At 34.0% G+C, this 13172-nt stretch overlaps 1 protein-coding gene across 2 annotated transcripts in view; it reads left to right on the top strand.

The window, feature by feature from the left end:
• Nucleotides 1-13172, top strand: part of IL1RAPL2 (interleukin 1 receptor accessory protein like 2) — a 1158042-nt gene that overhangs the window by 70064 nt on the left and 1074806 nt on the right. For both annotated transcript variants that reach the window (XM_078065458.1, XM_078065459.1), the window contains one exon: nt 631-731. In XM_078065458.1, the coding sequence (XP_077921584.1) occupies nt 647-731 (85 nt within the window). In that variant the 5' untranslated portion in view covers nt 631-646. The remainder of the gene's footprint in view (nt 1-630; nt 732-13172) is intronic.

Below are 13172 nucleotides of genomic sequence, written 5' to 3'. Positions count from 1 at the left end.
GTATTGTTAATTTTAAAACATCAGTGTCAAAGTTGAGTAAAAATTCTTGCGACATAAACAAACAAAATAACCATAAGTGCTGATCAGTCTTATGAATAAAACAGCAAGGAGGTGAACTAGAGAATGACAGAGTGAGACTTTAGGTAGTTGGAAAAGGTGCTTGTGTGTGACTGAGGACAATAAGATGTTAAAGAACTGTGTGAAGAATGGGGAGAAGTATCCTGGGAGAAAGATAAAATGTAAAGGCCACGAGGATGAAATGACCTTGGCACATTCCAGGGACAAATAAAATGTTCATAGTGGCTGGAGCATAGCCAACAAGGAGGAAAGTGTGATATGAGATCAGAGGCAGCCAGGGCTCCACCTTCGGTTCCTTGATGGTCTAGTAGAAAGAGTTCAGATTTTACTCCATATCCAGTGGAAAGCCATTGAAAAGTTTTAAGCAGGGAACTTTGGCATGATTCAACTGTGCACTTTCATGTTTTCTTCCATTTGCATAAAAAGAAAGCCAGAAGTCACCAGAATGTCATTGTTTCTGTAATGTGTCTTTGAGATATATGAAATTTTAGCTGCTATTTTGTTGAGGCCAAGATCTGTGATTCAACTTCAAATTCTTTTTTGACTTTTCAGCTGCCAAGGAAAGTGAATGATGAAGCCACCATTTCTTTTGGCCCTTGTGGTCTGTTCTGTAGTCAGCACAAATCTGAGGATGGTGTCAAAGAGAAATTCTGGTAAGTTGGCAAATTTCCTTTGGCCAAAAGTGTGTAGTTTTTGTGAGCATCCAGAAAGCATTTGTGCCCTTAACTATGAATATCTTTAAACAGAAGTTCTTGAATTCCAGCTATGTTGGAAAGTAGCCAAGATAAGAATGAGATTTTAGCCTACTACTGAGAAAATGTTGGGGAACTAGTGGAATTTTGTTTGACTTCAATGGCAGCATATTCTCAGTGGACAATGAAATGTTAAGGGCCTAGTTAGGGTTGGTTACATTTGTTAGTGACTATACACCTGGGAACAAACATTTGCAAATGAAAAGACAGGAAACCTTTAAAGATATATATGTTTGCCTCTTAATTGAGTGTGTAGCATTACTGTTTAAATTAAAGCTTTTGACAAATAGTGAGCTTTATTTTTTGGTACATTTTCACATTCGTACCAAATCTCTAGTAGGCAGAGGTTTAAAGCCTCCAAGTTCAGAAATATTAGCTAATTGCCTGAAGAGGAATTTCTTGAGAAGAAATATCTATTTCTAGAACATGGTGGCCTGGCAGGCAGCCATGATTGTATTGAAGGATTAGCTGTAGCCAGTAGATACCCCAATCAAAGCTTAAACATTGTTTAATAACACTTGAATATATATGTCTTTCAGTTTTGATTATATAGTCTAGCTATAATTACAAACCATGCGTGAGATTTTAAGAATTGATTTTCTGTCCACAATCATTCTAGTAAGACACTGAAGAATGTATTATTGCATGGAAACAAAAGACTATGATGGGGCTTTCTGCTAGCTTCTAATTCAGTTATTTCCTAGAATTAAATGTATGGTCTTTACTTTCTCATTAAGTATAAAACCCAGGCAATAAAGTGCATGCTTATTTTTCAATGCAATACATGCTGGCTAGTGCTTGGAGTTTGGTTAATGTTTGTTTTCTGAGGCGAGAATGCTTGCTAATTGACATAGCTAAAGAACAGTATTGTTCTTCAATTGATAGCATGGTAATAAGTCTTTCACAAAAATGGGTCACAGGTTGTAAAATAGAACAACACTGCTGAAGTCCAAAGGATTCTGGAATGGTAAGGGTAAGGCAATATATTGGCTTTTTCTCCCCTTAAGACTTATGTATATATTTAACACATTTTTGTATATCATGACTCTCTTTCAGCTGTGTTTGTGTATAACATTTTACCTATAATATCTCCAACTTGGCATATTTTATGTGGCTGCCTTTCCTTGCCTCACTTTTGAAGTCACATTTTCACTTTCAGTCTTGGTTCAGATTGATTATTGCTGAAATAAAATGGTTGGAGATATTACTTACTAGCAAATGTAACCTGTTGGACCAGATCTCATTTTCCTCACTTGGTTATGTCCTGTAGCAGAGTCTGAAAGGAAAAAAAAGGAATTGAGGTTTAAAAAGACATCTATATTATGGTAGTTTAATTCAAGTAAAATCCAAACTAAGAAACAAAAACAAGTTGCTATGTATTACGTATTCTGTATTCTTTCCTTGGTTTGTTTATTATTTATGAGGAGAGAGGATGTTAAAAATATATCCAAAGAGGAAGTTATTTGATGCACAGGTGTCCTTTAAAGATCAACTTTTTAATGCTTTGCTTCTTTATTCTTTACTTATCAAGTGTGAAGCCATTTGTGGCTTATGAGTGGTTCTTAGCTTTGTTTTCTTGGTGTAGCCAAGTGGTATCATGTTTTCAGTGAGCTTTATTGAAGAAATATTACCTAAAAAGCTATTTCCCTTAGAATGAATATATTTGAATAGTTTCAGTCTCTTCTCCCCCATCTGCTTACCCTCAGCTACCTCCTAGGACAATAGCAATTATAATATTGGAACAAAACTTTTCCTACAGATCTGGGCAGTGGAGATGGTTTGAATACAGTTAGTCTTTTTTCTTATGCCTTCCTGCTTTTATTTATGGTGTATGTGGAGTAGGCAGGAAAGACTAATGGGTTGATGTTGGTTTGTACATACCTGTGTGTATGGTGTTTGTTTATTTCAAAATACAGAAAAAAAATCAAGCATGGGATAAATAAAAGACATCCTAAGTTGCCCATAGGTGATGAGAATGGGGTACTTCGGAGCAGTTCTTTTCACTCTTCCTTTCTATTTAGGTACTCTCATCATAACCCCCTTCCCAGCCCCTACACTCATGTTAATATTATTTTATGTAAAAAAATAGAATTATTTGCAGTCTTATGATGGTCCTATTTGAGTTCACCTTATCACCTTATTATATTGGCTTTTTCATTGAAGAACATTAAAGATTGCTTTGGCAAGGGGCGCCTGGGTGGCTCAGTCGTTGAGCGTCTGCCTTCGGCTCAGGTCATGATCCCAGGGTCCTGGGATCGAGCCCCTCATCGGGCTCCCTGCTCAGCGGGAAGCCTGCTTCTCTCTCTCCCACTCCCCCTGCTTGTGTTCCCACTCGCTATCTCTCTCTCTGTCAAAAAAAAATAAATAAAATCTTTAAAAAAAAAAAAAAAGATTGCTTTGGCAAATCTGTAGTGAAAAATTTTGTTTCATGCAATCTGTGAGGTCCTTTGGCCTTTACCAGTTAAAGAGATCTGGATTTAAGCTTGCATAGTTGTTCTTGGAATCACCAATGGAACTCAGAACTTTTATTTTCTTCCCCTACTTCCCTTCCCCTAAGTGAAAAATGAATGATTGTGCTCTTCACTCATTAATATTCATAACTGTTTAGTATGAGGTGTGAAGCCAGTTACAATGATTTTTGTGCAGTTTATTATAGGCAGTGATCTTTTTCACTAAGATCTCTACAACTACTAATGCCAAAGGCTTCTTTTATGCACAAGACACAGGACCAAGGGATGGAATCTTTTTGTTCTGTACTTGTCAATCAAGGAAAAGAATAAAAGACTCAACTTTTTTTTAAATTTAGTTTGGGCACATATTGAAATGAACCTCCTAGTTTCTGGTAATATACAGTTTTTAAAGCTGCAGCATAGGTTATGTTTCTAGGTAATACCCATTCACACTGGGCAAGCCCAACTATCAACTCTGCATAGAGAAACAGCAAAAATGTCTCTGAGGTTGCATTAGAACATACTAAAATGCATAGCATCTAATTTTAAGGACTGTATCTGATTGACCAAGTGTGAGCTTGTCATCTCCACAGAATACTCATGAGGTCCTTTAGCATTGGCATTCTCTAAATTTAAAACTAGATAAGGTTATTTGGAAAGTCTACTCTATTAAAAATAGGTTTACTTTATTTAAAGGTGTCATTCTTTATGGCAGGGAATTGGCTAATATCTTGACAAAGGCTAATAGCTGAAATGTCCTGTAGAGGGCGCATGTATCTAAAACTGATTTTCAATAGGATGGGTGGGAGAAAAAGCTTTCCCTCAGGAAGAGAATACTCAAGGGCTTCTATACAACGATTTCTTTTTACCTCAAAATTATGTCCCCAGAATATACACGGTTTTTATTTTGGGGGACATTAAACTGTCCCTTTTGCTTTTCTCTGACTTTTACTGCTGTTGCTACAGAAAAATGTGAGTTGGGTTAGGCTGTTGTTGGTATTAGGCTCCCCCCCCAGCCTGGATCTCCATATCAGGGAAGAAAGGAATTAGGGTGACTAGTTTGATGAGAAAGTATGTTTAATTCTGAATCCAAATTGGGTCATTTTGCAATTAGCACATTTGGAGGATGACTATAACAAAACAACTTCTCAGTGATCTGGTGTTTGAAGGAAAATTGCAGAGCTACCACAGTATCTTAATCAACTAGGAAAATGTAGTCCCTAGGGGTAAGGAGGATGTGAAGGCTGCTGGAACATATTGGATACTTATAGATACATTTTGGATTGACTTGAACATGGCTTTACATGAGGATTCGGCTTATGGCTTTATAGAATTTATGGAGTTTTCTGATTGTTGATGAAAGAGTAGCAGTTTGTTTTCACTAAAAATTCTTTGGTTTTAGAATTTCTAGTCATATGACTGAGGAAGATCTTAAGGCAGAAATAGAGGTTTTGTGAGTTTACATTTCTAGCAAAAGCTAGAAAGAATATCTCAAACAGCTTCTAAGTGTAAACAAAATAACACTCCTTGTGAAATTGATTGTTATATAATTAAAAATAAAATGAACTATCATGCTTTGAATTCTTATAAAGGAGACAAAATGTTTTATTTTAAAATAGTGGTTAGAAGTAATGTTGCTCTGAGGATATTTGCATTGTCCCTTTAGGGGTGGAGTACAAGAGCACTAGATTAGAAGTTAGAAGATCAACAAGGTGTTACTGAAATCTCATCTTCTGAATTTATTCTAATGAGCTAAGATCAAGGGAAAAAAGACCTCCCCATGATCTCTTCTTTACCTGAAATGGATAATCTGAGATTTGATACTTTTATCTCTTTAATTAGGATGACTTCCTTGGAGGAAATTGGATCTTTGAAGGAAGGGAAAGTGGTACAGGAAGGATTGGTTTAGTCATTGGAGCTGGTATAGGAGTGGTATTAAAGGAGTATGGGACAAAGTTTATAGCAAGTAAGGAGTAGTCAGAGATGAGAGAGATCAGTCAGAAAGAATGTATAGGCAGAATGGAGCTGGATGAAACACCCTTATTAAAGAAGTTGAAGGGCAGATAATTTTAGGATTCTTAGTCATTGAATTTTATATGGCCAAAGGCATAGCCAGTCATGAAATACTTACTGAACTCTTACTGTATGTGAAACATTACAATAGTCTTGTGGTGGGGGAAGAGAGTAGGGAAAGTAAAGCAAAACTCCCTTGTCAAGAATATTTAATCTCATTGGGATAAATGAATGGCTAAGCAAATTGTGTTAACCTGAGAGAGAGCACTATATAGCTATTAAAATGACCAGTATTTAGACCATATTGATATACAGAAATATGAATATAAATAATATTAAGCAAAAAACCTGGTACATAATGATTTTAAAATATGCATTTACACTAATCAAAATTAGAAAAGAACTTGTAATGATGTTTAGCATTTATAGATGTATTTAGCATTTATACATATATTTATAAGTGATTTTTTTTCTACAAAGTCATTTAAATTCATGAAAAATAAGAGATCTATTTAACTGGGAGGAAATACTGTTACTGGGGGATGCTTCACATATGAGACTCAGAGTAACACAAGATAATTTGATTCAGTATTAAACTTGCACATCAAGGCCTCCAAAGCTAGGGGAGTCAGAGAAAGGCAGGACCAATATTGGACATTCTGTAGAAGATGAGAGGCTTGAGGGAAGGCCTGACAGCAGGTAGGACCAAGAGTGAGCTGGAATAACGGAGAGGGACATTCAAGGTAAGGAGCATAGTGTGAGTGAACAGATAGAGGTGGCAGTGAGTATGGCACACGTATCTAGGGAGAGATGTTAAGTCAGCAAATGGGAAACCGTTGAAGTTGGCTAAGCAAGACAAGTCGAGCTAAAAGATAGAGTTCCCAAGTCTGGTTCCAGTAGTATAGATTAGTAGTAGATTTTATTTTTTTCAGCAGAACAGTGATGAATGATGACTTTTGCAGTAATCTAGAGGGGTGACTGCAAAAGGTAGCCAGGTGAAAGAGAATTCTAAAATGATCCCATGGGGGGAAACCAGAACTTGACTTGGGAATTATACTGTGAGACAGAAGGAGTTAGTTTCTCTTTATGTTTTTATAATCTTGAAACATTTCAAACCTATAGAAAAGTTACAAGAATAGTACAATGGCCACCCATATACTCTTCACCTGTATTCACCAGTTGTTAACATTCTGTTGCATGTTTTCTCTCCTCGCTGTTGCTCTTTTTCACCATTAAGTATGATATTAGCTCTGAGTTTTTATAGGTATTCTTTAAGAGATTGAAGACTTTCCCTTCTATTCGTAGTTTGCTGAGGTTTTTTTTTTATTGTGAATTGGTATTGAATTTTGTCACATGCTTTTTCTGCATCTATTGAGATGACCATGATTTTCTCCTTTATTGTGTTAATATGGTTAATTAAATGAATTGATTTTCAAATATTGAACCAGTCTTGCTATAAGAGATAAGCCCTACTTAGTCATGATGTATTATTCATCTTATATATTGCTGGATTTATTTAAAAATTTTGGTTGTTTCTGAGGATTTTTGCATCTGTGTTCATGAGTGATATTGTCTAATTTTGGGGTAATATTTTCATTAGGTTTTGGTGTTAGGATTGTGTTGGCCTCATCTTAGGAAATATTGTTGCCTCCTCTGTTTTCTAAATGACATTATTGCTTTCTCAAAAGTTTGATAGTATTGACCATTGATATTATCTGGACTTAAAGTTTATTTGTGGAAAGTTTTTGTTTGTTTGTTTATTGATGCTTTGATTTCTCCTGTAGGTACAGAGCTACTCAGATTTTCTCTTCCTTCTTAAGTCAATTTTGGTAATTTGTGTTTTTGTAAAGGATTTATTCATATCATTTAAGTTTTAAAATTTATCGACATGGAGTCATTCATAATATTCATTTAATATCCTTCAAATGTCTGTAAGATATATAATATTATCCCCACTTTTTATTTCTGTTGTCCTTTCTTTTTTTCTCTTTTTTTATTATGTTATGTTAATCACCATATGTTACATCATTAGTTTTTGCTGTTGTCTGTTCTTTCTTCTTTCTTTCTTTCTTTCTTTCTTTCTTTCTTTCTTTCTTTCTCTCTCGCTCTCTCTTTCTTTTCTTTTGATTAGTCTTGCTTGTTAAGGGTTCATTAAGTTCATCAATTTTTTGAAAGAACCAGCTTTTGGCTTTGTTAATTTTCTTTGTTGCTTATTTAATTGTTCCTTCTCCATTCTTTATTTTTTCTTTTTTTCTTACTTTGGGTTTAATTTGTTCTTTTTCTAGTTTCTTAAGGTGGAAACTTAGATCACAGATCTTAAACCTTTCTTCTTTTCTAATAAAGGCATTTAAAGCTAAAAATGTCCCTCTAAGTATGCATTAGCTATGAACCTGAAATTTTGATCAATTGTGTTTTCATTACTATGTAGTTCAAAATATTTTTTAATTTCCCTTGTGATTTCTTCTTTGAACTAGAATTATTTAAAAGTATGTTATTTAATTTCCAAATATTGAAGGATATTATAGATATCTTATTTGTATTATTTCTAATTTAATTCCAGTCAGAGAACGTATTCTGTAATATTTCAGTCTCTTGATATTTACTGAGATTTATTCCATGTCCCAGCACATGGCCTTTATTGATGAATATTCCATATGCATTTTTTGACAGTGTTTTTTCTTTTATGTCCTTACTGATTTTATTGGATACTTGTTCTATCAATTAGTGAGAAAGGGTTATTAATATATCCAACTATAATTGTGGATTTGTCTCATTCTCCCTTTAATTTTGTCAACTTTACCTCATGAATTTTGATGCTCTTACCAGTTGCAAACGTATTTAGAATTATTTTGTCTTCCTGAAGAATTGCCCTCCTTATCTCCTATAATGCTATTTGTCTTGAATTTTGCTTTGTCTATGTTAATAGAGTTTATGCTTACTGTTTTCATGGTATATTTTTTTTCTTATCCTTTTACTCTTGTCCTATTTGTAGCTTTAAATGTGAAGTGCATATTTTATAGATGGCATATTATTGAGTCTTTTTATCGAGTCTAACAACGTCTGTCTTTTAGATAAAGTCATTAGTCCATTTACAATGAATATAATTTTTGATATGTTTAAAGCACCATTTTCTATTTTTCTCTTCTAGTATTTTTATTGTTTTTACTTGTTGGTCCATTTCTGTTTTATTTTGGGTTAACTTAATAATTTTTAGTATTCTATCTTATGTCCTCTATTGGCTTTATAACTATACCTTTAAATATTTTTAGTGGGTACTTAAGTTTGGGGGTCACAAACTATGGCTTGTGGGCCAAACCTGGCCATTTCCTGTTTTTGTAAAAAATATTTTAATGGAACACAGTCACGCTCATTTATTTGCATATTGTCTATGGCTGCTTTTGTGCTATAATAGCAGAGTTGAGTAGTTACTACAAAGACTGTGTGGCAAACAATGCTTAAAATATTTACTATCTGGCCCTTTACAGAAAAAGTCTGCTGTCCCTTGCTCTTGGGCTTACAATGAGCATCCTTAACTTTACAAAGTCTATTTAGAGTTAAATATGTACCACTACATATTTCACACATGAACCATCATATTTGTTACTTTCCTTTTCTTGCTTATCACTTCATGCTTTATACTTTTCCCTTCCTATTTATACATCATATTTCACACTCACACTTCTTACTTCCCAGTTCAAAAATATAATAACTTTACAGCAGTATAATTCTATTTATGCAAGCCCTCATCCTTCATGTTATTGTTGTCATATATTTTAAACTGCAATTATTTGCTTTAAACAGTTTTAATTTTCTAAGTAATAATGACAACTGAAAAACAGCTTATACATTTCTCCATGTATTTACCATTTCTAGTGCTCTTCTTTCCTTTGGTCATTCCTTTTCAGTTTGTTGGACATTTTTTACCTATGTCATAGCACAAGTATGCTGGAGAGAAATCAGCTTTTGTTTATATAAAAATGTATTTGTTTCACCTCATTTTTAAGGATTATTTGCCCCAGATATAGAATGCTATGTTGAAAGTTTCATTATTTAGAGATGTCATTCCATTGTTTTCCAGTCTCTATAGTTTCTGATGAGAAGCCAAGTAAACAATCTTACCATTGTTCCCTTGTATGTAATGTCTTTTTTTTTTTCTGGCTGCTTTTAAGACTTTTTCTTTCTCTTTGGTTTTCAGAGCCTTGACTATCATGTGTTTAGTTGTTTTCTTTGTATTGATCATGTTTGGTGCAGCTAAAGCTCTTGGAATTTTAAAATTTCTCATCAAATTTGAGAAATGCTTATTATTTTTAGATATTTTCTGCCCCATTCTCAATCTCCTCTCCTGAAATTCCTATTACCAGAATGCTTGACTGCTTTATAATTATTCCTCAGGTTCTGAGATTCTATTCATATTATTTCAATTATTTTTTCTATTTTTTCAGATTGGAAAATTTTTATTGACTGTGTTCAAGATCACTGATTCTTAATTCTGCTTTCTGCTAAAACCCATCCAGTGAAATTTTTATTTCAATTACTATACTTTTCAGTTTTAAAAATTTCCCTTTGCATCCTTTTAATGGTTCCATTTCTCTGTTGATACTTATTATCTGGTATATCATTGAGGCCATATGTTTCTTTATGTCTTTGAGAATATTTTATTTAGTTCCTTGGACATATTTATTATAGCTGCCTTAAAGTCTTTGCTAAATCCAATGTCTGGGCCATCTCAAGCTTTTTTTTTTTTTATTTTTTCATTAATGTGCATTACTTTTTTCCATGTCAAGTTATTTTTTTATTGAGTACTGAAATTTGTTGATAATACATTGTAGGGATACTAGATTCTGTTGTGTTCTTCTAAAGGGTATTGTGATCTAGCAGTAGTTCAGTTACTAATCTTGAACTTTTGGTGTTTAGTTTTATCCTTTGTTAGAATAGATCTGTGGAAAACCCAAGGTAAGTCTCAATCACCTTTTACTTAGTGGGATTCAACCTCTAATCTTTTTCTCCCTTGTGGATCTTGTCAGAGCTTGGTTTTAGGCTTCATTAGGGAGAATCTAGAGTAGGCTATATTTTATGACATAGTTCTTTCTTATAAAGCAGGACCTATCTGGAGTCTTAGCTGAATGACCAGATGTTAACAAAGTGTTTCTTAGTACTGTTTGTCCTCTAGTATCACTGTTCTGTCATTAACTGTGTAATGAATGATCACTCTCTGATGATAAACCTTTGGCAATCATGCCCTGTGCTCAATCTTCAGCCAGGGGCTCATAGAGAACCCCCTTACGGATTTCATGGACTCCCCTTTGTGAAGCTCTTTTCTTTAACTGAAGGTTCCAGCCATTTTAGCTGCTCTGATCTCTGTAACTTCAGCTCAGCAGGATAGCTAGGCTCTGTTAGGATTCCCATTCACTGTGACATAGTTGGGGAATTATCCTCAAGTGGAGAGCTGGGTTGACTGTGGGGCTCACTGCATGAGTTTCCTTTTTTTCTGAGATCACAGTCTTGTACCACCTGAAAACAGTTGCTTCATATATTTTGTCCACTTTTAACATTGCTTTCTGTAGAAGAGCTAGTCTGGCTCCAGTTATTTCATTATAGCCTAAAGTGAAAGTTTCCTTGCTACCTTTTGATACCCCATCATTCTTTGAGCACTTCCTTGCTTTTTGTTATAAAGATGCTCCAGGCTTACCTTCATACTTTGTCTGTCCCAGCACTAGAAATAGCCATTTTTCCTGATTTCTTTTAGTGGAAAAAGGTAGTTAGAAACGATTTCTTAAAAATGTGATTTAATGGGGCCCCTGCGTGGCTCAGTAGGTTAAGCGTCTGCCTTCAGCTCAGGTCATGATCTCGGTGTCCTGGGATCAAGCCCTGGTGGGCTTCCTGCTCAGCGGGTGGGGAGTCTGCTTTTCCCTCTCCTCTGCCCCTCTCCCCTGTGATTTCTCTCTCTTTCTCTCTCTCTCAAATAAATAAATAAAAGCTTAAAAAAATGTAATTTAATTTGGACACTTCTGATTCAAATGCAACATGACAGGATTCTTCACCTTTACCCATTCCATATTTTTATCTTCTTTTCCCACAGTGGAAACCTCATTCCCATCAACATTAATATACATTCTTAATTATTTTATCCTATAATTCATGCAAAATAGTTTCAGAACTACTATACCAAAACTACTATCAACAACAAACCTACTAAAAAATACATGATATTTTACAATTCTTTTTGTCCTTCAGACTCATCCCATTAATCTGTATAGTCAGAGTGTTGTGTTCAAAATTTACTTGAATCAATTAATTTTCTCTGGGCTATGTTATTATTAATTCAGTAGATAATTTGTGTCTGTACTTGATTTGCTTTTTTATACTTTTTGGTTAAATTTTATTTTCAAAAGCATCAAACATTTATATAATTGAAAATTCAAAATTATAGAAAGAGAAATTAATCAAAGAAATCTTGTTTGCATACTTTTTTCTTCCACCTGGTCTCACATATCCACTATTTATAATCAATTTCTTTAGTTTCTGGTATTTCCTCTTTTCACAAATCAATATGTGTATTTTGTTTCCCGTTGTTTCATACTTAAAATGTAGCAAAACATACCTATTTGCTTTCTTTGCTCCTTGTTTTTTTCACTTACTATATCTTGGAAATCAAGTAGGATTGTTTTAATATTTTTTCTTATTATCATAGTATAGTATGCTTAATAAAAGTTCAAACAATATCAAAATGGAAAACTCTCTTATGATTTCATTTCCAGAGATAACTCATTGCATTTCATATAGATTCTTCCAGATAGTTTCTTTGGGTGGATAGATAGATAGATCGATAGATAGATGTATATAGCCTAAATCCCATAATTTTCAAACTTAGAATCATTCTGCATATAGTATTCTCCAACTTGATTTGTCACTTAACATGATTTATATCTATAACCTCTAATCCTTGGCAATACCTATGTAACTCAAACTTTTAAATATGGTGCAGTTTTCCATTGTATGGATTTATTATAAATTTAAACATGTGCTTTATTTATAGAGGTTATGATATTATCTTTAGGTTTTTTGCTATTCCAAAACAATGCTGCAAGAAGAATCCTATTACATAGATCATAGTGCACTAGAAAAGCAATTTTTTGTAGGATATATCCTTAGAAGTGGAAATATTGCATAAAATTTTTATTTCAAATTTTAAAAGATGCTGACAAATGGCCCACCATTGTCATTGTACCAAACCTATAATTCCACCAACAGAGTATCAGAGTTCCTCTCTCATTATACATTTACTAACTGTAATTGTCAAAGAATTTTTGCCAATCTAAATCCAAATGAAAAAAATCTCATTGTTTACTAAAACTCCCATGCTGGCTATATGTGTATGTTCCTTAGAAGTAAGTGTGTGTGTGTGTGTGAGAGAGAGAGAGAGAGAGATTGAGATTAAAATCAGCAGCAAAGCAATCCATATGGTTAGATCTCTAACCATTCTATTAAATTGGGCAACGAAGGATGGTGAAGGAACAGGAAAAAATGTGTTAAGATCTAAATTCATTATTTGGGTTGCTGTACAACATCAGCAACATCTGATATATTGAAATATTGAAGTCCTTTATGACACTGGTCCTCTTTAAATGAAAATGTGTGGATAATTAAGCTAATTAAAATATTTAACGAATTTAAATGCTGGAAAGTCTGAAAACAGTTCCATGTGGGGATCTTATCCAGCTCTGTAGTATCATCCAAATACAGAAGTTACCAAGCTTGGTATCATGTTGGATTTGTTACTGTCCATAAGGGGGAAGAATGAGAGAGAACTAAGAATAAATTGAGCATTCTATTAATTTTGATGTTGGGATTTAGCCCATCCACAAGAACAGCCAAGAAC

The sequence above is a fragment of the Halichoerus grypus genome, chromosome X, assembly GCF_964656455.1.
Source record: "Halichoerus grypus chromosome X, mHalGry1.hap1.1, whole genome shotgun sequence".
In the NCBI taxonomy this organism is placed as follows: Eukaryota; Metazoa; Chordata; class Mammalia; order Carnivora; family Phocidae; genus Halichoerus; species Halichoerus grypus.
Note: the sequence above shows the minus strand (reverse complement) of the source record. Positions and strands in the feature narration are given on the sequence as shown.